This window comes from Alligator mississippiensis, chromosome 2 (assembly GCF_030867095.1).
Source record: "Alligator mississippiensis isolate rAllMis1 chromosome 2, rAllMis1, whole genome shotgun sequence".
Classification (NCBI taxonomy): domain Eukaryota; kingdom Metazoa; phylum Chordata; order Crocodylia; family Alligatoridae; genus Alligator; species Alligator mississippiensis.
In genome coordinates this window covers 132,848,461-132,875,655 of record NC_081825.1, presented here as the reverse complement: position 1 = coordinate 132,875,655, position 27,195 = coordinate 132,848,461, and the positions used below count along the sequence as shown (strand labels likewise).

Below are 27,195 nucleotides of genomic sequence, written 5' to 3'. Positions count from 1 at the left end.
GGCACCTCCAACACTCGAGATCCCTTCCCACAGGGGAGAGCTTCAACCGCCATGGCCTTAGCTTCTGGGGACCCTTCAGCCCAACTGCAGGCAATGGGTAGGGCTCTGTGCCTCTTAACAGGGATCCTTTGGGGCCTTTTCCCCCACAAACTGTAATTCCCTTAAAATGGGGGATCTTTTTTTGTGTTTCTCCATTCATACCTAGCATAGGCCTTGGAATACAGAGCATACACTCTTAGTTGTTTCCTATAGTTTGGGCCCGCCTGCTGTTTACACTACTGGGTCAATACTTGGAAAATGCGAGAGTTAGTCCTTATAATAAGTCCTCTGGCTTCCACCCTGGGTCTGGACACACCAAGGCAATGGTCACCATTTCTTTATCGGTTCCCACCACAGACATAGGGAAACAAATTTTAATTTTAATATACCTGTGATATGGATACAGATTTTCACTAAGGTCACACAAACTCAACCCAGACAAGGGGAACAATGGTAAATGGTTGAAATGAGCTTTATACATTGATTTAAACAAAATGTTCACCTGAGACCCACTGTCCAATATTGCAGTACAGGGGTGTTCATTGACCTTTACAGGAACTTCAGTCTGGGGACCTATTAGCCCTTCAGGTATTGCACTCCTGGTTGCAGCTCGGGAGTTGGACAAGGCCCAGGGTGTCCCCTGTTCCGTCTCTTCCTCGTTCCCTGGTCCCAATAGGAATTTTAACCTTTGAAAGACCCTGTCAAGGTTTTCAGGCCCTGAGCACCCTCTCGCCATGCGACCATATTCCCCACACGTATAACATAGTCCCACAGCCTTGGATCGGTTCCTCACTCGGGAGGGACCCTGGAGGTCTCGATCACTTTTGGGGGGCTTTTTGGGAATTGTTCCAGTGATAGCGGTGGCCAGAACTGGAAGGGAGGGTTCTTCTTTTATTTTATGGGGTAGCTCCTCTTGGGGAGCTATAGCCATCACCCTACTTACCGGTCCTCGGTAAACCTAAGGTTCCTTGGGGGGCCACATGGCTTCCCGCAGTTGGAGGATTTTTTTCTTTTCTCATACCTCCCTCATAAGCTGGGCAAACCCCAGGTGGGTTGCTCTTTCACCCAGTCAGGTTTAGATCCCTTACACATTTTCCTTTTATTTGCTTCAGGAGTTCTGCCCCTGAAGTTTGGCAGACTTGCCATGCTGCAGTCCACAGTCTGGTCGGGGAGCTTCTCTCCCCCTCCCTTTGGGAAAGGGGCAGTGTCTGCTTTCATAGATTCATAGATTCATAGATGTTAGAGTCGGAAGGGACCTCAATAGATCATCGAGTCCGACCCCCTGCATAGGCAGGAAAGAGTGCTGGGTCTAGATGACCCCAGCTAGATACTCATCTAACCTCCTCTTGAAGACCCCCAGGGTAGGGGAGAGCACCACCTCCCTTGGGAGCCCGTTCCAGACCTTGGCCACTCTAACTGTGAAGAAGGTCTTCCTAATGTCCACTCTAAATCTGCTCTCTGCTAGCTTATGGCCATTATTTCTTGTAACCCCTGGGGGCGCCTTGGTGAATAAATACTCACCAATCCCCTTCTGTGCCCCCGTGATGAACTTATAGGCAGCCACAAGGTCGCCTCTCAACCTTCTCTTGCGGAGGCTGAAAAGGTCCAGTTTCTCTAGTCTCTCCTCATAGGGCTTGGTCTGCAGGCCCTTAACCATATGAGTGGCCCTTCTCTGGACCCTCTCCAGGTTATCCGCATCCTTCTTGAAGTGTGGTGCCCAGAATTGCACGCAGTACTCCAACTGCAGTCTGACCAGCGCCCGATAGAGGGGAAGTATCACCTCCTTGGACCTATTCGTCATGCATCTGCTGATGCACGATAAAGTGCCATTGGCTTTTTTGATGGCTTCGTCACACTGCCGACTCATGTTCATCTTCGAGTCCACTAGGACTCCAAGATCCCTTTCCACCTCTGTGCCACCCAGCAGGTCATTTCCTAGGCTGTAGGTGTCCTGGACATTTTTCCTCCCTAGGTGCAGCACTTTGCATGTCTCCTTGTTGAACTGCATTCTGTTGTTTTCTGCCCACTTGTCCAACCTGTCCAGGTCTCCTTGCAGCTGTTCCCTGCCCTCCGGCGTGTCCACTTCTCCCCATAGCTTTGTGTCATCTGCAAACTTGGACAGAGTACATTTCACTCCCTCGTCCAAGTCGCTGATGAAGACATTAAAGAGTATCGGTCCAAGGACCGAGCCCTGCGGGACCCCACTTCCCACACCCTTCCAGGTCGAAACTGACCCATCCACCACGACTCTCTGGGTACGACCCTCCAGCCAATTCGCCACCCACAGGACTGTGTAGTCATCCAAGTCACAGCCTCTTAACTTGTTCACCAGTATGGGGTGGGATACCGTATCGAAGGCCTTCCTGAAGTCTAAGTATACGACATCCACCCCTCCTCCTGTGTCCAGGCGTTTCGTAACCTGGTCATAAAAAGAGACTAGATTGGTCAGGCACGATCTGCCTGCCATGAACCCGTGCTGGTTTCCCCTCAGCATAATTTGTCCTGCTGGGCTCTCACAAATGTGAGCCTTGATAATTTTTTCAAAGACTTTGCCAAGGATGGAGGTGAGACTGACTGGCCTATAGTTGCCCGGGTCCTCCTTCCTCCCCTTTTTGAAAATGGGGACCACGTTGGCCCTTTTCCAGTCCTCCGGGACTTGGCCTGTGCACCACGAGCGTTCGAATATTCCCGCCAGTGGCTCAGCAATGATGTCGGCCAGTGCCTTCAGCACCCTTGGATGGAGCTCATCCGGGCCTGCCGACTTAAAAGCATCCAGTTCTTCCAAGTGACTCTGCACCATCTCAGGGTCTACGCATCAAAGTCTGGCGCCTTGCTGCTGCCTCTCTACAACCCCAGTGAGAGACTTGTCGCGTCCCTCGCTTAGGAAGGGAAGCGAGGGGCTTCCCCTAGCTTCTTTCTGATTGGTGGATTTGCTTGAGGAGTCTCGAGCCCCTGGACACATTGGAGCTTGACTGGGTAAGTTTGTCACTCCTGTGTGCTCTGGAAAGCCAAGGCTAGCAAGCCAGCCTCCAGATTCCAAAGGTGAGGCAGAAAACACAACTCGGCTTCGTGCTCGGTGGCAAAAACCCAGAAAAGTTTATTGTCGTCAGACAGCGCACCAGTTAGTTTGATTAACTGTCAGTCCAGCTTAGTGAAGCTTGTACATGACAGGTAGAGACACTGTAAGGTATCCACGCTCCTCTAGGTCTCTACGAGGGACAGCTCCCACAACCCTTGTATTCATACTTGCATGCTCTCCCCATCTTGTGCTAATTCATTTTTCTCTTTCTCTCTCTCTCTAATTGTTCATTTCTACTTCTTTTGTTAGCCAAGTTTTCGCACTTGTGCTTGTTATCTGTCCCATTAATGAGTTCTTCTTTTTTGGCTGCTGCTTTCATACTCCCTGCAGTGTCTTTTTGCTCATTAGTGTGTGTTTTTTTTCTTTTTCTTACTGGGTTGTCCAGCCGTCATGAGGCCCCTTTCTCCCAGAATACAGCTTGCTAAAGCTCTGCATAACTGATGAAGCACCCCTGGACTTTCACTGCATTTTAACCAGGGAACAGCTTTGTATGTTTTGAAAAAGTATTTTATCTAACCAAGGGCATAGAGTAGGTTGTTTAGGCTGGGGGAGATTGCTTGTTGCTTAGTTGCTGATTGCTGGCTCGCTAGAAGGAAAAGCTGTATCAACAAAGTTCTAGAGCTGGAAGGGGGGTTACTTGCGGGGGAGCTGGAGGGGGCGTTATTTGTTGGGCTTGCTATACATTTCATCACATCAGCAAGTTTAACCTGTTACGTAGCTATATAAGGCAGACGCCCACTGGGGTGGGTGTGCTTGCTTTGCAAACGATTGCCAAGCACCACTTTTTGCACAGAAATAAAGATTAAGTTGGATCCTTCACCCCTGTGTGTTTATTGGCACAAGCACACCGGGCACGAACTCACTGTCCTTTGGGGACAACAATTTCTGGCGACCCAGATGGGACTCTAGCTGACTGCCTTGCCCGGTCCACCTCTTCGGCTCCAGCAACAACTGTGGACGGCGCGAGGGCCAGGTGCCACCGATCTTATTTGTCGGAGGTCTGACCGTCTCCTGGTTGCCTGACGGAGTCAGGGAGGGGCACAACAGCGCAACGCTCGAAGGACCAACTTAATCAGGTGGGGCGAGGGAGGTTTCAACGGACTGGTGAGTACTTCTTTCCATATTTTGGGCAGGTTGGGAAAGAGACGGCTTTGAAAGTTCCGACCGTGTAGACACCCTAGGCGAGTGAGATCGGGTGGCAGCCCCATGAACTCCCTTTAATCAGTTTGGTTCTGAGGCTGAGCGGCGGTCGCCGTCCAGTAGTTGGATAATGGGAAGTAACCAGTCTAAGATTCCACCCTGCAGTCCCTTAGGATGCATTTTGAAAAATTGGCCAAAGTTTGGAAGTGACCCTATGACAAAACAACAGATGATTCGGTATTGCAATACATGTTGGCCACAGTACAAACTTGCGGATGGTGCAGCCTGGCCGGAGAATGGGTCTTTGGATTATAACACAATCTTGCAGTTACAGTTGTTTTGTAGGCGCCAAGGGAAGTGAGATGAGATGCTTTATGTAGAGGCATATATGACTTTGTATAGGGATGAGGTTACACAGAAGTTGTGTGGGATATTTAGGGGAAGTGGGGTAATGGCTTTATGGGGGGTCACCACAGTATGTCTAAAGGAGCCGGAGGAGGAAGACGTGCAGTTGCTAATTGTTCCCATGGCTCCCCCGTCTCATCCTGTGAGCCATGCGTCACCACAGGGGACTTTCACTGCACCTGTAACGGCTCGTCAGGGACTCCCAGCTGGCTCATCCAGTCTGTCGTCCCCCACCTCCCCTGACAGCCTTGGGTTGCCGTCCCCGGGTCTGGCGGATGCGGGTGGTAGCAATCTGGTGGTAGAAGGGACTGTAGGAGATGAGGCGTTTAGCCCTGTGGCGAGTCGCTTACGATCAGGGGCCCAACCAGTAGTTCAGGCCCCTTTACAACAAGCGGTGGGTCCTGAGGGTGAACCAGTTTTTGTCCATGTGCCATTTAGCACGGCAGACTTGATAAATTGGAAACAGTCCGTGGGCCAATATCGCCAGAATCCAGAGGCAATGGCCCAGTTGTTCTCTACTACTTTCCTCACCCACCAACCAAACTGGATAGATATTCAGGCCTTACTGGCCGCTCTTCTGACTCCAGAAAAAAAGAGGTTGGCCTTAGAGAAAGCACGCACGATAGCACAGCAGCGTCACCCAGCCGGTGAGGTAGATGAACTTTGCCCTAAGAAAAATCAAGACTGGGATCCCAACACCCGAGGGGTCCGGAAGGAGTTAGAGCTGTATCGGGAGTTTGTGCTGGCTGCTCTCCGGGAGGCTATCCCCAAGCAAAAAAATTTGTCTAAATTGTATGAAGTGCGGCAGGGTCCGACGGAGGATCCATCCAGTTTTTATGGGAGGTTATGCGAGGTAGCCAGACAGTGGACGGATTTAGATCCGGAGCTGCCAGAAAATGCCAAGATGTTTAACACACTGTTTATAGGACAGTCAGCCCCAGATATTAGAAAAAAACTACAGAAGACTGAAGGAGCAGCTGGAATGAGCATCAGCCAAATGATTGAGATTGCTTATAAAGTATACTCCAACAGAGATCAGGTTAAGGAGAAAAAGGGAGATAAGAGAATAAAGGCACAGGCGTCGTTATAAGCATCGTTGTTGGCAGCGGCAATTGTAGATCAGAGGAGTCGGGGACGAGGCAGGGGAAGTAGAGGGCATAGAGGAGGCGTGGGCTATGCTCCGGGAGGCTACGGTCAGGGTCCCAGGCTGGGACCTAATCAGTGTGCTATTTGCAAGCAGGAAGGGCATTGGAAAAATGAGTACCCCAAGAGGGAGAAGAAGAGATGAGAGGAGGAAGAAAGATTGTTGATGTTGGATGGTTCTGACCAGGAGTGACGGGGACCGGGGGCTAACACTGAAGTAATCTCTGTCTCCCTGGACGAGCCCCTGGTTAAAATGCAAGTAGGGGGAGAACTTATTGACTTTCTAGTAGATAGTGGAGCCACGCATTCAGTTGTAACTAATTTTAAAGGACCCTTATCAAAAACCAAGATCCCCATAATTGGAGCCACCAGCCAGCGGACGTATCGTCCTTTTGTGCCACCCATGGAATGCAAATTGGGAGGAAAGAAAGTGTCTCATCAGTTCCTGTATATGCCTGAGTGCCCCATACCTTTGTTTGGGAGGGATTTGCTGTGCAAATTGCAGGCCCAATTGATCTTTTCGGAGGGGAAAATTACTATGAAGATACCAACTGAGGAAGCCTGGAAGGCTCAGGTGTGTCTCCTATTGCAGGAGGGGAAGGAAGGGAGAATTCCCGCAGAAGTAGAAGATGCTGTAGTACCATGGGTATGGGCGGGAGAGAAGCCAGGAAGAGCCAAACTGGCCACCCCTGTAAGCATTGATTTAAAGCTGGGAATTACCCCGCCCAGGGTGCCACAGTATCGATTGAAAATAGAAGTTTGGAAAGGCCTGGAACCATTGATAAAGAGATTCCTTAAATATGGTTTACTTCGGGAGTGTCAATCATCTTTCAATTCCCCCATTTTGCCTGTAAAAAAACCCCACAGTAATGAGTATCGTTTTGCGCAGGACCTCAGAGCCATGAACAAGGTCACGGTGACCCTTCATCCGGTGGTAAAGGACCCTTATACTTTGCTGACTACTTTGTCTGCAGAGGAACAGTGGTTTACAGTCCTGGACCTAAAAGATGCCTTCTTTTGCATCCCACTTGAAAGAGACAGCCAAGAGATTTCTGCATTCGAGTGGGAAGACCCGAATACTAGGAGAAAAACCCAGTTGTGCTGGACAGTTTTGCCTCAGGGTTTTAAGAACAGTCCCACTATTTTCAGCACTGCCTTAAGTACCGACCTTCAGAAGTGGGACAAAGGGACATCAGGAACCCTGTTACAGTATGTGGACGATTTGTTAATTGCAGCAAAACGAGGGAAGAGTGCCACCTGCTGACCGTAAGTTTACTAAACTTCCTGGGACAGGTTGGATACCAAGTATCTTGAAAGAAAGCCGAGATAACAGAAAAAAGGGTACGATATTTGGGATTTGACATCTCACAAGGCCAGAGGATGTTGGGCCCTGAAAGAAGAGAGGCCATCTGTTGGATGGCAGTCCCAAAGACCAAGAGACAGTTGCGAGGCTTTTTAGGAATGGCAGGATTCTGCCGGATCTGGATCCCCAATTTTGGACTAATAGCCAAGGCTCTTTATGAGGCCACTACTGGTAGTGAGGGAGATTTGCAATGGACGGCAGAATGCCGAAAGAGCTTTGACACTATCAAACAGGCCCTTATGACAGCGCCGGCCCTGGGCCTACCCGATCTGAGTAAACCATTTCAACTTTATGTACATGAACGCCAAGGAGTAGCATCAGGAGTGCTGACCCAGTACTTAGGTAGCTGGAAAAGAGCAGTGGCCTACTTCTCCAAACAATTGGATCCCACGAGTTTGGGATGGCCGGCCAGCCTGCGAGCAGTGGCAGCTACCACTATGCTGGTAAAGGAATCTAAGAAACTTACTTTAGGACAACCAATGACTGTGTATACCCCACATTCAGTGCTGACGGTGATGAATGCAAAGGGAGAAACCTGGCTTTCCCCTGGACGAATGGCTAAGTACCAGGCGACTCTCCTAGATCAAGGAGACATCCAGTTGCAAACCTCTAGTACCCTGAACCCAGCTACGTTGATGCCATTGGAACAGGACGAAGGATTACAGCACGATTGCATTGAAACTATTGAGAGTGCGTATGCTAGCCGGCCGGATCTTAAAGATGCCCCACTACCTAATGCAGACCTTGAATTCTACACAGATGGAAGCAGCTTCATGGACAATGGAACCCGAAAGGCGGGATACGCCGTGGTTACATCATGGGATACCATGGAAGCAAACGCCTTGCCTCCAAATACCTCTGCACAGAGAGCTGAGCTTATTGCGCTGACCCGAGCTCTCCATTTGGCAAAAGGAAAGATAGCCACTATATACACGGATTCGAAGTACGCCTTTGGAGTCTTACACACCCACGGAGCTATATGGAAAGAGAGAGGACTCTTAACGGCAAGTAAAAGCCCAGTAAAGCATGGAACAGAGATCCTGAAATTACTTGAAGCCGTGATGGAACCACTAGAGGTAGCTGTGGTGCACTGTAAGGCCCATCAAAAGGGAGATGCTGACGTTATTAAAGGAAATCGACGAGCAGATGCTGCGGCGAAGAAGGCAGCTATAGGACAAGTTCAGGAGACTCAAATGTTGGCATTGATGCCTCAGGTAGTGTTACCTGAGGAACCTCCCAAATATACTGAAAAAGAGAACCAACTCGCAGAGAAATTGGGAAGCAAAGAACAACAAGATGGATGGTGGGTTTTGCCTGAGGGACAAGTCCTGATGCCAAAACTGATTCTTAGCAAAGTGCTCCAAGAGTGCCACCAGAGCACCCATATGGGAGCTGACGCCATGACCCAAGGTCTCCAAAGAATTGTAGTGGGGCCTAAGATGAGAAAAACAGCAGAACAAATAGTGCGTAGATGCCCTTTCTGTTGTGCCAACAATCCTAAGATTTCCCCCAAACCTCCGCCAGGAGCAGGAAGGCAAGGACTATTAGCAGGAGAATGTTGGCAGATAGATTTCTCTGAAGTTCCCAGGAAGAGACAGTACAAATACCTGTTAGTGCTCGTGGACACTGTGACTGGATGGACTGAGGCCTTCCCGTGCCAAACCAACCAAGCAAAAGAAGTGGTCCGGGTGATGCTAAAAGAAATGATTCCACGATTTGGAATCCCAGAGGGATTAGCCTCGGATCGAGGGCCACACTTTGTGTCAGAAGTGACCCAGGCAGTTTCCCGGGCTCTGGGGATACAACGGGACCTTCACACAGCATGGAAACCTCAGTCAAGTGGACAGGTGGAATGAATGAATCAGACTCTAAAAAGACAGCTGGCTAAACTCTGCCAAGAGACTCAGCTGAAATGGCCCGAAGCTCTGCCTCTTGCCTTGCTTAGAGTGCGCATAGCTCCTAGAGCTAAATTGGGAGTTAGTCCATTTGAATTAATGTATGGCAAGCCATATCCTAAGAATCCAGTGGTGACGCATGGGAGTCAAATACATGTAAAAGGGGAAGGTTGGGTAAAAGATTATTTGTATTCTTTGTCTGCTGTATTATCTTCTCTCCACAGGTATGTCCAGGAACGACTTCCACTCCCTCTAGATACACCAGTCCACAAGTTCCAGATCGGAGACGAAGTGCTGGTCCGGACGTGGAAAGACGAGCCGCTTCAGCCCAGGTGGAAAGGACCGTAGCCTGTGATTCTCACCACTCACGCTGCAGTAAAAGTTCAGGGGGTAAAGCCGTGGATACACTACACGCGGGTGAAGGCCGCACCAGAAGTACCACCGGCAGAAGTGGCTGAGAGTGTCGCACCGGAAGCCGACACAAACGGACACCGTTGGACAGCAGAGCCAGTAGTACTTAAATTTCTGTTTAAACGTCAACCATGTGGAAAGTAGTTCTTTGCATAGGTGTAATGTTTCTAGAGTCTAAGGGGTTGGTGCATCAAAGGTTCGATAAGAGTCAAAATGTGTGGGTTCATTTGGCAAAGGACGTATTAAATGTCACTCATTTTTGTTTGGCAGGTGGAATATCGGTTGATGATATTTTCACGTCATGCCTTATAGGGGTGCCCACTCCAATGGAAGCACTCCGGAATCAGACTTGGTTCACATCTGGGGGAATAGGAGGGCCAATCAATTACACTAACAACTCCATGTGGGGAACCATTACCACAGAAAGAAACGCTAGTAGCTTTGAAATAGATTTGTTGACAGTCACCTCCCCTGGTAACACCAGCTGTGCCAATTTTGTGAACTGTACCCAAGCTTGCAAAAGCCTAACCAAAGAAACGAAAATTTTCAATTGCTCAGACATGACTAATGTATCATGCAACTACGTTCATGTCATATTACCCTGGGGGTGGTTCCTCCTTTGTGGGAAGACTGCCTATTCATATATCCCAGCCAATGCCACAGGAGGCCCTTGTGCTCTAGGCCGGTTGACTGTCTGGCTACCAGGTATGCCTAAGACCTCTAGTAAGCATCACCGGAGAGGTTCGAAGGTGCTAGATGAATCCCGTGATAGTGACATAAACCTCCTGAGTGAGGCCAAGGTAGTGTCCTTAGCAGTTTTCCTAGTAGGGGTGCCAGGCCTAGCAGTGGACGTTGAGAGGCAGCTTGGTAAGGTGGCCTGTGCCCTCGCAAAGTGCCTAATTACAACTTCACAGGCCCTAGCTGCCCTCAGTATTGAAATGAAAGAGCTAAGAGGAGCTACTCTGCAAAATAGAGCAGCCATAGATTACCTGTTGCTGAGGCATAACCACGGATGTGAAGAGTTCGAGGGAATGTGTTGTTTTAATTTGACAGATAACTCCGAGTTGATAGAGTCAAAAGTGCAGAAGTTAAAAAAGGTTCTGTCCCACATTAAGCAAGGGGAAGGGTTCGACTTCTCATGGCTTACTTCTTGGCTTCCTAATTTTTCATGGCTTAAGCAAATTTTCCTATTAATTGTGGCAAGTATGTGTATTTTCTTGATAATCTGTTGTGGGATACAGTGTGCGCCAATGTGTTGTGAGGTACTCAAGAAATCAATTTCTTCCCCCGTTCACCGCGTGATGTTTGTAAAATCATCAGTTACAAACCCGATCCAAAATAATCGGGAGGAAGTGAAGAGATTTCTGGAGATGAGAAAGATAGTCGAGGACTACGGGCTTTTTTCATAAAGGCCATAGCCTCGAAGCGGGGATTTGATGAAGCACCCCTGGACTTTCACTGCATTTTAACCAGGGAACAGCTTTGTATGTTTTGAAAAAGTATTTTATCTAACCAAGGGCATAGAGTAGGTTGTTTAGGCTGGGGGAGATTGCTTGTTGCATAGTTGCTGATTGCTGGCCTCACTAGAAAGAAAAGCTGTATCAACAAAGTTCCGGAGCTGGAAGGGGGGTTACTTGGGGGGGAGTTGGAGGGGGGGTTAGTTGCTGGGCTTGCTATACATTTCATCACATCAGCAAGTTTAACCTGTTACGTAGCTATATAAGGCAGACACCCACTGGGGTGGGTGTGCTTGCTTTGCAAACGATTGCCAAGCACCACTTTCTGCGCAGAAATAAAGATTAAGTTGGATCCTTCACCCCTGTGTGTTTATTGGCACAAGCGCACCGGGCACGAACTCACTGTCCTTTGGGGACAACATAACTACAGCCTTGCACAACCCAAAACAGCTCCACACAGCCTCTCATTCCCAAACCAGCACCATGCTCCTTCCTCACCTTGGATGGCTGCACATTTTCCTTCCTTGCTTCTCCCCAGAGCCATCCCCGAGGTGGATCCAAGGGGTGGGGGTGCAGTGGTGCAGTTGCACCCCCCCCTCCCCTTTTAATTCCTGCTCCACTGAAAGTTTAAAACCAACTACCTGGCAGTGACAGCAGCATTTCTGTTCAGGCAGCAGTGAGGGAGTCAACCAACTTCATGGCTCCTTGTAATTAATGTACCTGACTCTTTGTAAACTCTTCCTTTCATAGGTGTTAACCACCTTCTTTCCATTTTTTAAGGGCCAGGATATCCCACCCATCAGGCTAGCCTTCCTTTGACAAGTCAGCTGACTGTTAGCTGCTTCTCTAGTCCCTACTTCACAGCCCTGCCAAATGGTTTTGACTCCACCTACAAACATTCACTCAGTGGCAGAAAGAACCAGGGGAGCTCGGGCAGCTCACTCAAGACGCTCAGGAAGGCTAGCTCTCGTTTTCCAATTCTGAAGAGGGGGAAAAAAAGACGCCCATTTAATTGTAACTACAAAACAAAACCACATTTGCTTAGTGTCACGGAGCTGGTGGAGTTTTTCTACGTGGTAAAGGACAGAGCAAATTCAGGTTTTGTTGGTCCATTCATCCTATTGGTTTCTGCTTCAATTTAAACTGAACACTAGTGCCCCAAGGGTATTAGTAAAGCCGCTAGCTTCTTAAATGCAGAAAAATTATGTGTTGCCTTCAATGGCCGGAGACACCTCACCATGTGCACCACCTCTATTCAACACCCTAGGTCTGCCCCAGCGTTGCCAGGTCTTCAATATGAAATTAGCTCAAAATTATCGTTTTTGCTGAAAAATTATTATACACAGAAAGATATGCAAATAAGTGTACAAATGAACATGTAAATAAGTCTTCTTCTTTACTTTATATTGCTCACTATAACTCCCCAGTCAGAGAGTGAGAAGTGGGTCATCAAAGTTGAGGCATTTATTTATTTCAAGACAAGCTGTCCTAAAAAAGTGCTGACCACAAGCCTGAAATATGGTTAAAACTCCCTGAGAGTGACTTGGGCTTTGCATATGCTGCATCAGTGAGCTACCTCAAAAATTATCAGACTTTTTGAACACTTTTACTATTATTGATTATACATGGCAGGAAGGTTGAAGTGATCCTACAAATACAATCGTACCGTACACCTAGCAACACTGCACCCCTCCCCGTTTCGCGCGTGCGCAGCTTCCACAGCTTCCCACAGGTCTGCAGGCTCCGCACAGTCCGCGCCTCGTCCCGTCCCGCCCCGCCCCTCTCCGCCCCCCAGCAGTGACTGCAACTCGAAGGGGGAGGATGATTCCAAGCCCCGCCCCCCGCGCGCCCAGCTACAGGAGAAGCCACGTGATGAGCGTAGCGGTAATGCCCCGCCCTCCTACGCCTTCCGCGAGCGGGCGGACGCGATGACATCAGCGGTTTCGGCATTCTGGCACGACGCCCCACCCCCCCACCTCCTCACCGCCCAGCCCTGCTGCGGGCGTGCGCGCGCGGTGACGTCAGGGCCCGGCGTTGTGACGCGTGGAGCGTAAACAAAGCGGTGCATGATGGGTAGAAGGGGAGGTGGGGGAATTGTTCCGCCCAGGAAGCAGCCTCCATTTTAGGGCCCCGGCGGCTCCCGCGACCTAGGCCTGGCTCCGAGGCCCCGAGCCCCGGCGGCGGGATGGCGGCGGACAGCCGGGAGGAGCAGGGTACAAGTGCGGCGGCGGGCCCGGGCAGGGGGGGTTGGGATGTGTCATTGGCGCCGCTTTTGTAAGTCCCTGGGGCGGCATCCGGCCTGGTGCGCAGTGCGGGGGTCTGTAGAGGAGGTCCCCACCACGGCACCAAACCGCGTTTCTCTCTTTTTTTTTTTTTAATTCCCCATCTCGGATGGCGGCAGCGGGCGATGAGGCCGCTGCTCTCACTTCCTGAGCGGGTCGGTGTGGGCCTCTCGTCCTCTGCACATACCTACTCTAAGAAACATTTGTAGAAGAAATCCGAAGTCTTAGTGACAGCTGTCAGATCAAGATTGGTAGGGCGAAAGAGAGCTCTTCAGTCTGGTGTGTTAAGTCATGGGGCGGATCATATCTATCTACTCCAAAAATAAATAAATAAATAAAGCAGTTGACTTCATTCAGTGGGCTAGAGGCGATATCTTGGACTGACTAGATGGTTGCAAAAAAAAATCCCAAAACTCTTTCTTTGCAAGCTTTTGGGGGCACATGCCCTTCCTCAGGCATAGGGGAATGCAAAGATTGCAAAATTTCTCCCAGGTAGAAATGAAAATTCATATTTCACAGGAGGGCAATGTAAGATCTCTTGCCTGGAAAAGTTCATTTTTCATTTTCTGCAAATTAGGCTCCAGTAAAAGTTGGAGCAGTGTATTTACCCCAAAGGTGTCTGTTGGCAAGCAGGGTGTTGAGTTATGCTTCTTTCTCGTTACAGTGTTTAATTGCAGTAGAATTTGTCATTAGCATTATTTTATACAGCTCCCAGGCTCTAAGGAAAGGTGTGGTTGGTATCATGCTTGGTCAGTAGTCCTGAGCTCTGGTATGTGTAGTTCAGGTCACCTGCAAAGGGTATCTTCAACATGACATAAAACCATTTTTTTAAGCTCCCTGTCTCTGATAACAGGACAGCCAGATAATAGGACTGTTATTGTCATTTCTTTAACCGATTGGTATGTTAGCAGTGTTTAATTTTGACAGCTATGCATACTCTTTAACCATGGGGTTTCTTACAAAGTGGAGAAGTTGGTAGTAAAACTAGTTTTAATTCTGAAATCCTTTATGAGGCTTTTGTTTTCAGGTCTTTCCCATAGGACTCACTGAACATACAAAAAGTGGGAAGGTATTTTAAAAGTGTAAGAGTAAGATGTGATTCAGTCTCAAGTTTAGTTATTAAAGTCTCTGCAACTGTCTAAGACTGGACAAACCTCTGAGCTCTTATAATTTCTTCCAGCTCTACTTGGAATCTGAGAGATGCTTATGTCTTGCACCAGAACATAGGGTGGGGGGTCATACATTTATTTGTGTTTTTGAGAAACACGTGATAAAAGTGGTTAGGGTATAAATAATTTTGTTGTTTAGTTGCATGTGTCATTAATAGAAGAACTATTTTGTTATAAAGCACAAGATGCAGGAAGGAAGGAATGGTTTGAAGAAAACTGAGATGATGTTGGAATGGATTTGCATTTGACTGTATGGACTACACTTTGAATTTACTTACAATACAGACTTTAGGTCTGTACATGTCAAACATGAGGTGCTGTTCATTCCGAATATGGTGAGAGGTTGCTTAGTATGGGTTTTTTCTCTGAAACTAGGGTTCTGGAAAATTCTCACTTTGTTCTGAAGTTGATGAGCTTTTATTTTTTTCTTTCTTCCCTTTATGTCTTGATCTTTCAAAATGCTGCTGAAACGGCTGCAGTGGGGTGACAGGGAGGGGGTTTACCCTAGTCGCTCTCCTTTTCAGCACCCGCTTTCTGCTACTATGTGACATGGCCCTGTCTGGTATGCAGAAAAGTCATGGGCTTGTGCCCACATAGGATGGGTTTCCACCCCTGTTGTGACAGGCCAACCCAGTATGCGGCAACTGATTTTTCCAGACACTTGGAAAAAATAAGCAGAGATGGAAGAATTCAGAACAAGTGCTCCAGGGGAGATGGGGGACAGAGCAGAGCACATAGGGCAGATTGGGCAATGCCCACTGGCCCTCAGATGAGTCCAAGGAGCCAGTGGATGCTGCCCAGTGATACTCTGCACACAGATGTGAGCAGACCAGGAACAGACCAGTTAGTTACTTTCAAGGGATATGAGCTTGAAAGACTGTAAACCCCCTCTTAGAAATGGAGGCCACTGAGAAAGTAACTAATTTCATGGGATAAACGAAATGCAAAATGGGGATGGGAGTGAGTGTCAGAGGTTCAGAACAAGTGCACTGTGGGGAAAGGACACCGAGCAGAGCACACCAGCCAATGTCCATTCACCCTGGGTTGAGTCCAGAGAGCTAATGGACACTGTCTAGTGAAACTGTCCAGGGATGTGAACAGACCAGAGACAGAAAAGCAGTTCTACAGTCCCTAAGAGTCTCTGTCTTGCCCCCCCCCCCCCCAAGCTTCCTTCCTGGCTAAGTAGATCACTAGGTTGGACAAGGCCATGAGAAGATTGCCCAGGAGGTCTCAGTATTTGGGCCCATGGACAGAGACAGAGTGTTTCTTTCAAGGGATCATGGACCATTGCCTGCCAAGGAGAACTATAAGCTTCACTTGCAAAGGGAGGCCACTGAGAAAGTAATGGCTAATTTCTTGGGACAAAGGAAAGACTAAACAGGGATGGGAGTGATGGTCAGAGGTTCAGAATGAGTGCACCAAGGGCCAATACTGAGCAGAGCACACCAACCTGTGCTCATTAACCCTCAGACAAGTCCAAGACTGCAGGCCTCATTCCTCTCACTGCTCCATACATGTTTCTGGGTGGAGCACCAATGGGTGGCATCCACCGGCTCCTTGGATGCCTTTGAGGACTGGTAGGCATGGCCCAGGGGGCTCTGCTCGGTGTTTCTCTCAGTAGCACTCATTCTCATGTTTTGACCCTTTGACTGACACGACACTCCCACCCTGTTTTTTGACTTTGTTGTCTCAAGAAATTTAGTTGTATGTTTCACCCATCGGCCCCACGTAGTAGGGGCTATTAGTTAGCTACATGGGCCTTAAGACCCATGTTAACTTGAAGGACGCAAATAGATTGACAAGTCCAAGGAGCCAGTGGACGCTGCCCTATGAAATTCCTATCCCTTGTCCAGTCATGTCTCCAGGAAGAAAGTGTCTTTGCAATCCCTGGGGGTCTCCCTTGCCAGAACCTCCCTGTTGGTCAGGTAGTTCTCTAGATTGGCTAGGGCCAGGAGGTGGGTCCCTGGGATGTGGTGGGGCCACAGGTGGGGAGGGTGTAAATGAAAATGTGTGGGGCATAGTGCAGCCAGAACTTCAGCAGGAGGTCCTGAAGGAGGTAGTGAAGGGGCTGGAGGCTGGCACACTCCAGGTAGACATGCGTCTGGGACTTCCTCTGCTCATAGAAGAAGCAAGTGTCGGGGTGTCCTTGAAATATGCCATGTGTAACATGGGCTTTTTCATTTGCAATTCCAGAACCTGGGCCAAATCCTATCAAAGTAGAGCTATAAGCCCCCACTGGTAAAGGGAGCCACTAAGGGCCCATCACTGATCACTTATGGTAAATAAAAGACAAAGTAGGAATGGGAGTGAAGGTCAGAAGTTTAAAACAAGTGCTCCAAGGGGGGGACATCAAAAATATCACATAGGACAGTGCCCCCTGGCTCTTAAACGTGTCAAAGGAGCCAGTGGACACTGCCTGGTGAATGGACCAGGGACAGAAAAACAGCCCTGCAGTCCCTGAGAGTCCCCCAAGCCAGAGCTTTCTTTCTGCTCGGATAGATTGTTAACTTGGCTAGGGTCAAGAGGGTGTTGACCAGGAGGTCTATGGACTTGGTGGGGCTGTGGATGGGAAGTGCATAAATGAAAAGTTGGAGGAAGTGGTGCAGCCAGAACCTCAGCAGAAAGTTCTAGCAAAGGCAGTGAAAGGGCTGCAGGTTAGTGAGAATGGAGAGGGAAAATTCAGTTTCATGTCTCAGAGCAGTTTTCTGATCTGCTTCCCTTGAAACTCTGAGCGGAAAAAAGGAAACGTATTGACATTGCGCACTTGAGTATCTTCAATTCAGTTTGAAATGCAGGTAGGAAAGCATTTTCTTCCAATGGACAGTTTCCTAATCTGGATTCCTTTGCATAGTGACATTGCAAAAAAAAAAGTATTAGTGACGGTTGGTTTGGTATTATGCAAATATATGTCTATCAAACCTGCTTTAAGAAACATTTGCATAATAAATACAAAGTCTTAGTTACAACTGTAAAATGTATTCAGGTTCAGTAGCACTAAAAGGAGCTTTTAAATCTGGGTTGTTAAATCATTTGACATATCAATATGCACTAAAAAAAACTAAACATTTTGACTTGCATCGGAATTTGCCATTAGTGCTATTTTATATAACTATATAGAAGGTGTGGTGTTGGTATCATGCTTGGTCCATAGTCCTGAGCTCTGGTATTTGTAGCTCAGGTCACCTGCAAAGAGTATCTTCAACATGACACAAAACCATTTTTTTTAAACTCCCTGTCTCTGATAACAGGACAGCCAGATAATAGAACTGTTATTATCATTTCTTTAACTGACTGGTATGTCAGCAGTTTTTAATTTCTACAGATATGCATACTTTTTAACCATGGGGCTTCTTACAAAGTAGAGAAGTTGGTGGTAAAACTAGTTTTAATTTTTAAATCCTTTATGAGGCTTTTGTTTTCAGGTCTTTCCCATAGGACTCACTGAACATACAAGAAGTGGGAGAGTATTTTTAGAAGTGTGAAAGTAAAATGTGATTCAGTCTCAAGTTTAGTTATTAAAGTCTCTGCAACTGTCTAAGACCGGACAAACCTCCGAGCTCTTATAATTCTTCCAGCTTTGCTTGGAATCTGAGAGATGTTTGTCTTGCACCAGAACATAGGGTGGAGAGTCATACATTTATTTGTGCTTTTGAGAAACGTGATAAAAGTGGTTATGGTACAGATAATTTTGTTTAGTTGCATGTGTCATTAACAGAAGAACGATTTTGTTATAAAGCACAAGATGCAGGAAGGAAGGAATAGTTTAAAGAAAATTCAGAAGATGCGATGGATTGCATTTGACTATATGGACTACACTTTGAATTTACTTACAATACAGACTATAGGTCTGTACATGGCAGACATGAGGTGCTATTCATTCAGAATCTGGCAAGAGGTTGTTTAGCATAGTTTTTTTTCCCCCTGAAACTAGGATTCTGGAAAAGCCTCACTTTGTTCTGCTGAAGTTGATGGGCTAATGTGTTTGTTTTCCTCTCCCTCTCCCCCCCCTTGATCTTTCGAAATGCTGCTGAAACGTCTACTGTTTCAGTGTGCAACTAGATGGCTGTTTTAGTCTTGAAACGTGGAATTTAGCCTTCAGTGCCCAATTTGGATGGGGACATAGGAATTGGAATACCAGTGTTATTCAGAGAATAAGTGTGTGGCTATTGTTGGATTATCCAGGGTGGACTTGAATCATGTTTATAAATTACTAATTTAAATTGGCAAGCTAAAAACACTTCATTTTATTTTAAATCATCATTTCTAACCTTTGTTGCCATTTGTGCTGTTGTTATTCCCCATTCCTAGTTGAGTCTCATTTAATTGCTAGCCATTAAAACATACTGCTTTGCAACTAGATCAGTGTTTCCCAAACTGTTGGTGTTGCAACCCCAAATGGGGTCGCAACACCAGCAGTTTGGGTCGAGATAAACAGGGATCCTGCAGCTCTCTGCAAGTAAGTCTAAGGAAACAGGGGGGAGGGGAAGGGGTGGCGCATAGGCAGCATGACCCGGGGTGGGGGCAGGGTGACATGTCCTGCTCCCTCAGCAGGCCATGGGGCTTCAATGGGCTGGACTAGCTCCAGGGCTGGAGCTACCTCTGTGGGCAGGATCCAGCATGGGAAGCAGTGCTGTACCATCATGGCCACCAAGGTGAGGCACAGCAGTTGTGCCCCCACTGCTGCCAGGTAGGTAGGGGGCTCCTCAGCTTGGCAGCCATGGCGTCACGACACTCCCACTCGTACCAGGTCCTGCCTGCTGTGCCTCAGAGCCCCACAGGGGAGGACAGCAGAACGGAGAGCCTCAAACCTGCATCCGGCAGCCTGCATCCTCTGTCCTCCCTCCCTCCCTATGGGCTCCATTCCAGCTGTGCTGCCTGCAGGGGAGGGGAGGGACCCGGGCTCCTCCCTCTGCTCTTGCCACAGCAGTCACCACAGTCGGGCCTTGGGTGCTGAGGTGGGAGGGTGGGGGATGGCAGGGGGCGCTGGGCCCTGTCACTGAGGCGTGTGGGGGGGGCATGGGTTGGGAGCGGGGGGGGCCAGAGGGCTGTGGGTGGGGAGTGTGTGGCACCTGGTGGGGTGGGGGCTGGAGATTTGGAGTGATGGGTCATGCTGAGGAAAAGTCGCATCTGTGTGACTTATCGTAGATTTATTCAGAGTGTTAATTTTTCCTTTTTTTATTTTGTTGCAAAACAGTGAATAATATTCATATTTATTAGATCGCTTTTTTAATCTGTTATTTGTGCTGAGCTGTATTTGGTTGGAAATTTGAATTTTAAAAGCCTGGAGAACTAGCATTTTAAATTTTTTAGGTAAATAAGCTGTTAGTTGTGCTGGATATATAATGAAAAAAACATGTTTTGGTAGGCTTAAAATGAATTTGTTCAAACAGGCAGTGTTAACTGTAGTTAATGAATTAAACTGATTGTTTGTGGTCAACATCCCGGTGTTTTTTGGGGTTTGGGTTGGCTTTTTTTTTTTTTTTTTAACCCTGTTAGATCTCACCTGTGTGTTTCACTTTTACTCATACATTGGAAGAGGACAGCAAGCTTATCTGACTATTTTCTAAATTCCTAATTGATTTTTTCAGTTTTGAATGAACTTGTTTTATTAAACAGAGCTAAATAAAATTAAGAAAATCACTTTGAGAAGAAGAGGCCATAGTTGTCAAAAGCTGGTTTATTCCTTCAGCAAACCAGATTCAGGCCTTAGCCAGTGATTTCTGTGATTTTCATAGCTTGCTACCCAAATTTTGTAACCTGATCAAACATACAGAATTTGATTTTATTTTTTGTGGAGGTGCACTGATGCATCAGTCCGGTATCAGATCAGTACCGATATAAAGAAAATTTGCTGTATCCGATATCAGCCTGATGGGGCCGATAATTTGGCCAGTAAATGCTCGTGCTGTGCACAGCCACAGTGCAGCACTCGGGCAGCAAGGAGCACAGCTGACATCTTGGAGGGCTGCCTCTAGCTGGTAAGTCCGGTATGTAAAAGGGGAGGGGAGGGGCATGGGGGGTGGGGGGCAGTTCAATGCCCCCCGTGGTGAGGGAGGGGGCAGGGTCAGGCGCTGCCCAGGAGTGGGGGGCGGTGGCCGCTCCTACCGCTGCTTGCACCCCAGGAGGGCATGGGGGATGAGGGGGCGTGTGCCCCCTAGATGTGCATGGGGTGGGGCGGGCTGCAGCTGGGGCTGCGTGGGGCTCTTCTTGGCAGGGGCTGGACTCAAAGCAGGTGCCGATGGCACTGGGAGGCTGCTGCATCCACCCCAAATTCCAACACAGCTCAGTTCCCAGCACTGCTGCTGCCCGGCACTGCCCCATCTCTTACTGGCACATGAGTAGAGGCAGGGTGTTGAGTCGGGGCTGTGCTGAGTGGCTGGTGACAGCGGTGCTGGGAATGGAGCTGCGGGGAAATTTGGGGTGGATGCAGCCTCCTCCCACCACCATGGGGGCCCACTCTGAGCCCAGCCCCCGCTGAGAAGAGCCCTGCATGGCTCTAGCTGCAGCCTACATAACCCCATGCAGATCCGGGGGACACATGCCCCTCATGCCCTCCCAGTGTGCAAGCAGGAGCCACCTTCCCCTGCCCCGCCCCTCCTGAATTGCGGCCTCCCACCCCGCGTTGGCAGAGCCTGCCACTGTCCCCTTCCTCATCGCTGGGGGCATTGATCTGCTCCCCCATGCCCCTTCCCTCCCCCTTTCACCACACCAGACTTACCAGCTGGAGGTGGCTGTATTGGAAATCAGATTGGTATCGGCCAATATGCCTTCTTAAATATTGGCTATCAGCCAAAAATCTCTATTGGTGCACCCCTAATTTTTTGTTGTTATTATCATTCAAATGATTTTTAGAGTAAGTTAGATCTTAGGGTAGCACGTTATAGTTTCATGTTTGACTGGGGGGGGGGGTGTGGTTTACATACTTATATTTTAAAAATAAATGTAAGTGTAAATGATATTTATTTTGCATAAAGCTATAGCTTGGCATGTCCCTGCATTGAGCGTGGTGCATGCTCTGAAAAGAGATCATGTTAGTTTGACCCAGTTTACACAACGTCTGTATAGATTGCACTTCAGTGGGGCTTTTTGGCAGTTTTATCTAATAGCTCATTGTCCAGAGGGGGGGTGGCCCCTGCCACTGCATGCGTCCCAAGGGGAGGCATGCGCCCCCCTGGATTTGTGCGCAGGGTGGAGGCAGGCTGCCTGCTGTAGGCTTGGGACCAGGGCAGCACCAGCCTCTCCCCAGTGTTGGGGCTGGGCTCAGAGCCAACAAGTGGGGTGGGCTCAGCTGTGCAGGGTGAATGCCAGTGGCACTGGGAGGGGCGGCTCCAGGGAGATAAGGTGAATGTTGGCATAGCGATAGTGCCCAAACGGGGCCCTTGCAACGCCCCTGCTCAGGGCACTCAGCTCTGCTGCTTTTCCCTCAGGAGCCCTACCCTAGCCACATATCCCCTGCCTGCTCTGCAGTGGGGGGCTCTTGGAAACTGATCAGTACATAAATATTTTGGTCTCTGCACCTGACTGTGGTTAAACCATTCATACTTTGTGCACTTGGTGGCTTGCTTCAGGCACAAGGTGGAATATCTGGTTGCAAGATTCAGCTGTAAGATGTATCTTATCTTCTATACCTCCTGGGGCAGATATCCGTGAGTGACAGTGAGGAGCTGGGCAAAGCATGCTACATGCTACCAAAAGGAAACCTTTTGAATTATCTTCCCTGGAACTAGCACAATGAATGTCACAGCTCTTGATTCTTTTACAGTAAGGAATCTAGTGGTCTGGTCACTTTTTAGTAACAGCAGCAAGACCACCTGCCTTTGAACTCCTCCTCAGACTCATAAAAAAAGCAGGGCTGTTTTGTTAGCAACTTACTATTTCCCTGGTTGTTAGCCTAAGGCCCAGAATCTGTCTTTTTTTGTCAACAGCTATGCCACAGAAGTCAGATGAACTTTGACCATATAATGCCCATATTCAAACTTTGGTTCTCTTATTCTTTCACTAACTTTTGTTGATGCTTCACACTGAAGTTATAGGAAAAAAATTGGAAACCTATTGTTTCATTGGACTGTCAATGTCTTGGTATGCTTATTAACACTGTACACATTCCAACTGGCTATAAACAGTCATTGTTTTAGGGAACGACTTCAGCTGGATTGTCAGTAGTATTTGTGACTTTGTGTGTTTTTTCTTTTTTTCTCCCCAGATGGTGAACTGAATGTTCTGGATGACATTTTAACTGATGCTCCTGACCAAGATGATGAGCTGTATAACCCTGATAGTGAACAAGATAAAAATGAAAAAAAGGGTAGGTGGTTATTCCTCGGAGATGCCATTGTAAAAAAGTAATTTACCAAATTTTACTGTACACAGATTATTATAGTCGGCAAACAACAATAGAGTCCGTTGAAGATTTTGTGCTTCAACAATATAATCTAACCTCAAAATTCCATTTAGTTCTGCGTATCAAGAATACATGTTCAGTGTTGGCATTCTTCAAATAAACCTCATTAGAAAGTCATTTATGTAAATAAACTTATTTTCCCCTAGTAAACCAAGGCAAGCTGCAGAGCAAGGTAGTTCTGAATTCCAGTTGTTCAGTGGCTCGTGTGGCCTTGGGCTGGGCCCTAATCTTTGCATTTCAAATTCCCCTATCTTACAACACTTATCAACACAAACCTGCCTGAGAAACTGGTGGATATTGTAACAGACTATTGATTGGGGGGGGGGAAAAAATTTTAAAAAATGATAGTCACTAAGCTTACTTCAAGGAAGAGTAATACCACTTGCTGGGGCAGGGGGAGGGGAGTTTTTTACTTTGTTTTTACCTGTTATGTAAAATAACTGATTTTTTTGTTGTTGATTAATTTAAGGATCAAAAAGAAAAAATGACAGGATGGAGACTGCTGAAAGCAAAAGACAAAAGCCATCGGTGCATTCATCAAGGCAAATGATTCTAAAGCCACCTAGTTCATCAGTTAGCAATAATAAGAGGATAGTGAGTACAAAAGGAAAGCCTGTAGCAGAGTACAAGACAGAGGAATATCAGAGGTCTGACAGAAGCAAGCGTCCAGATGGTGATCGAAAGGCACGCGTGTCAAGTGGCAGTACAAGGGAGCTTTATAAAGGGCAACCTGAAAAAACTTGCATGAGGAAGAGAGATGTTGACAGGAGGGCAAAGTCCTCTACGCCAGATGGTTCAGAGGTAGTAAAAGTTTTTGCAGCCGTAGAAATAAAGCAGTTCTTTGAGACATTCATAAGGCACGTTCTCTTGGGACTATGTGTGTATCCTAATAATGTTTTATGACTCCTGATTCTCTTTTTCTTTAAACATCAGAGAATTAGGCATGATGTGGACAGAAGGCAAAGCAGATCCAGCCATTCTTCTAAAGAAGAGGTGAACTCTGAGGAATATGGTTCAGATCATGAGACTGGCAGCAGCGGCTCCTCTGATCAAGGAAATACAGAGAATGAGGAAGAAGGAATGGAGGAAGAGGAAGATGAGGAAGGAGAGGAGGATGAGGAGGTGGAAGAAGATGGGGAAGAGGACGAAGAGGAATATGAACAAGATGAAAGAGATCAGAAGGAGGGAAATGATTATGACACTCGAAGTGAAGCCAGTGATTCTGATTCTGAATCTGCATCCTTCACAGATGGGTCAGTCAGATCTGGTTCTGGCTCAGATGCATCAGGTAAATCCTTTCTTAGAATAGTTGTAGATAAGACTTTCCCTGTTTTAAAATCTGTTAATATTTCAGATTTAACATTTGTTTTTGACTCAGGCTTTTCCTTTGGTTTTTGGCTGGTGTTTCTAAAGGGAACCTAAGCTTTGAGCCTGAGGCAGGACAGTGGAACACTTCTGACTTGCGCTAAGGCTTGTCTGGAAGTCTGTTACCACTACAGGATCAAATTATTGTAGATCAACTTTGTTATCGTTTTTCTATTTTTAACACCCAAAACTGTTGTAATCAACAACTTTTGGTGCTTCTCCGTGCAAAGCTTCACTTGAATGTAAACAGTTGATGGGAAAGATATTCAGTATAAATCTAGATGTATGGCTAGGTAGTCAGGTTAATACACTAGCTTTTGCCTTTGGAGAAATGGTTACTACAGTACATCTTTGGTTGTTGAATCCCTTTGGAAAGCACTTTCTGAAGTCTTTTGGATAGCTGAACTGGTTCAGATAAGTGAAATTGCAGCATGTTGTAGGGAGTTATGCATGCTAACACACAATACATAATGCAAAACCATACAGACTTGATAGTGCAGGTGTTAAATACAGTAGATGTTAAAAAGAGTTTGTTACAAAACCAATACTAACAAATTGGTAAAACAAAGTTGCTGTTCAAATAATGGAAGATGTGCTGTCCAGTATGGCCAGTTCATATGTAATTGTCTCATTTTAGAGATCTGCCACACAATTTGGAAAGACCAGGAATCAAGAGGAGCCTGTAACTAGGCAAATGGGGAGAATGGGACTGCAACGAGTCCCATAACAGCTCTTTGCAATTGCGCACTGTGCCTGATTCTCACCTATCCTACTGGTGCTTTGCTTCATGAATACAAATTGTCCACAGAATTTCAAATAGCCTTTTTGGTCAAGTGTAGACATATGTGTTTATCCTAGTATGAATAGACTTGAAGGTTAGATCAAATCTTGAAAAAAATATTCTAATATGACTTAGGCTCGCTAAATAGAGCATATCATCACATTAGCTTTGGATTTGGTAAAAAGACAACAAAACAATCCTGTTAGATTCCTATCCTGTAGCTTCCTTATTTGAAAGATGCATAGATGGTTCTTCTAAATAACTTGGATGCAGGTAAGGTGAACCAGCCTTGATATTTGGAGTCTAGAGCAACTCTAGAAGGGGAAGCTGTAATTACTTTTTAAATGCTATGAAGTAATAATTTGACTCTTTGAAGGGGCTGGGGAAGGGGGTCACTATTTACCATGTGCCACAGTGTTTTGTTTTCATTCCTATTACTGCTTGACTAATTTTTCTTGAACTTGTGAAGCAGTGTTACAGATCATGGTATAATTCCTATTAAGTATGTCACTGAAAATTTGGCTAACACATTGGAGAGATGAACTAAAATACTCCAAACTCAATGAATTACTTATGTATCTTTGCATAGAATTCTCAAACATTTGGTGTTTGTTTTTCCTTCATGAGCTTAGTTTTTGTGAATTGGTGGCAGTACCTCTTAAGTGTCATATTTTTGGGGAAGTGTTAGCATAGTAACTAAACTTTTCTTGTAAAAGCCAAATATCAGTCTTGTCATTGTGGATACAGTTTGCCTACTGCCAGTACTTTCATCTCAGCTTTATCTTCTGGTGTGTGACGCTTACAATACTACTACTATTTGTTTTCTGGGGTTTTTAGATGAGAAAAAGAAGGAAAGGAAGAGAGCTAGAGGTATCTCTCCAATTGTTTTTGATAGAAGTGGAAGTTCTGCATCAGAATCTTATGCAGGTATTCTTTCTTTTTGTTGCTTGTCATACTGACTGACTCTGACTCTTAATGTGATACCTAAGAGAAATGTAACTGGCTGTAGAAATACGTGGGGTATGTAGTTTGATTATTTGGTATTTGATTTCTGGCATGTTCTGTGTGGATAATTTTGGGGGAAGTAGGCATCTTGTTTAATGCTATTTTGTTGCTTAAGTGGAATTTTCACTTTTTTTTTTTTTCCAAACTTGGAAGATGATGATTCAGTGACTAGTTTTCTGAGTAGGAAACTGTTCAGATAATAAATATGAAAAACCAAACCCAAACCAAACTTCCCAAAAAATCAAAACAAAACACTCGTGCACATTGACCAGTATTTTTTGTGTGTGTGGGTGCGCGCCAGGAAGAATAATTTGTCATGAATGAAAATTGTATGTGACAAGGCTGTAGAAATTGTATATTATCTCTATTAAGGCTCAATCTGAACAAATGTACTTTGGCTAAACACAGGTTCAGAAAAGAAGCATGAGAAATTATCATCTTCCGTTCGTGCTGTCCAAAAAGGTATCATTTAAATTTGAATTTTTAATGCATGCCCCATCACATGCCATTGTCTGTTTATTCATTAAGTTGCGTCAAAATGGTAATGTTCCAATATAAATCAATTTGAATGCTTGATTGTTGCGGGTATAAACAGCGATGCATCTCCATCTTGATTTACTTCTGCACATCTTTAAAGAGCTGCACAGACATCAATCAGATTCTCTTGCAGAAGCAACAAAGCAGAAAAGAGATGCTTGTACTTGAGAAAGGAAACTTTTTTTTTAAATAGGTACTCTCATCAAAGCCTAATTATACAAATGTTTTGCAGTACCTCTGACACTATAAGCCAGAGTGCAAGTATATTGGAACCTTACTGAAATATTGATTTATTTTTTTAATAATAATAATCTTTGTGTGTGTGATGTATTAAAACTTTATTTACTTATTTATTTTTAAGAAAAGCTTGGCATTGTATGCTCCGTGGCTTAGATTTCAGCGTTCAGGCTGGGGGTGGGGGAAGGGGCTTGACTCCTGATCTAGGTGTAGATCAGGAGGGATAAATTTGTCTTAAAAAACCTATGCCCACATTTTGAAGGAAAAACTTCAAAAGTTAAACTTCAGCTTATTTGGAATTTTTTTTCAGACCAAACCAGTAAACTTAAATATATTCTCCAAGATGCAAGATTTTTTCTCATCAAGAGTAACAACCATGAAAATGTCTCACTTGCCAAAGCCAAGGTATGTTTAAACCAGCTTGGAAACTGATTTATTAAGAAACTTGCTATGTTTGGGGAATGAAGCATACTATCATCCAGATTT

At 46.4% G+C, this 27,195-nt stretch overlaps 2 protein-coding genes across 8 annotated transcripts in view; both read left to right on the top strand.

Moving 5' to 3' along the window:
• The first annotated feature begins 3,832 nt into the window (after positions 1–3,832).
• LOC132248596 (syncytin-A-like) lies at positions 3,833–11,291 on the top strand. Its single transcript, XM_059722178.1, has 2 exons — positions 3,833–4,222; positions 9,289–11,291. The coding sequence occupies exon 2, from the start codon at positions 9,607–9,609 to the stop codon at positions 10,882–10,884; it is 1,278 nt and encodes a 425-aa protein (XP_059578161.1). The 5' UTR covers positions 3,833–4,222; positions 9,289–9,606; the 3' UTR covers positions 10,885–11,291.
• Positions 11,292–13,004: 1,713 nt separating this feature from the next.
• The window catches only part of YTHDC1 (YTH N6-methyladenosine RNA binding protein C1), a 30,263-nt gene continuing 16,072 nt past the window's right edge, over positions 13,005–27,195 (top strand). For 2 of the 7 annotated variants that reach the window (XM_006268481.4, XM_014601460.3), the window contains exons 1-7: positions 13,006–13,145; positions 22,587–22,688; positions 23,254–23,585; positions 23,718–24,072; positions 25,768–25,857; positions 26,344–26,397; positions 27,020–27,114. In XM_006268481.4, coding sequence (XP_006268543.1) covers positions 13,118–13,145; positions 22,587–22,688; positions 23,254–23,585; positions 23,718–24,072; positions 25,768–25,857; positions 26,344–26,397; positions 27,020–27,114 — 1,056 coding nt within the window. In that variant the 5' untranslated portion in view covers positions 13,006–13,117. Of the gene's footprint in view, positions 13,146–22,586; positions 22,689–23,253; positions 23,586–23,717; positions 24,073–25,767; positions 25,858–26,343; positions 26,398–27,019; positions 27,115–27,195 lie in introns of all 7 variants that reach the window. The other 5 variants (XM_019500084.2, XM_019500083.2, XM_014601511.3 and 2 more) reach the window with 4 other exon arrangements.

Excerpts from the sequence above, each read along its gene's own strand:
- LOC132248596 (XM_059722178.1), top strand. The coding sequence starts at position 9,607 with ATGTGGAAAGTAGTTCTTTGCATAGGTGTAATGTTTCTAGAGTCTAAG.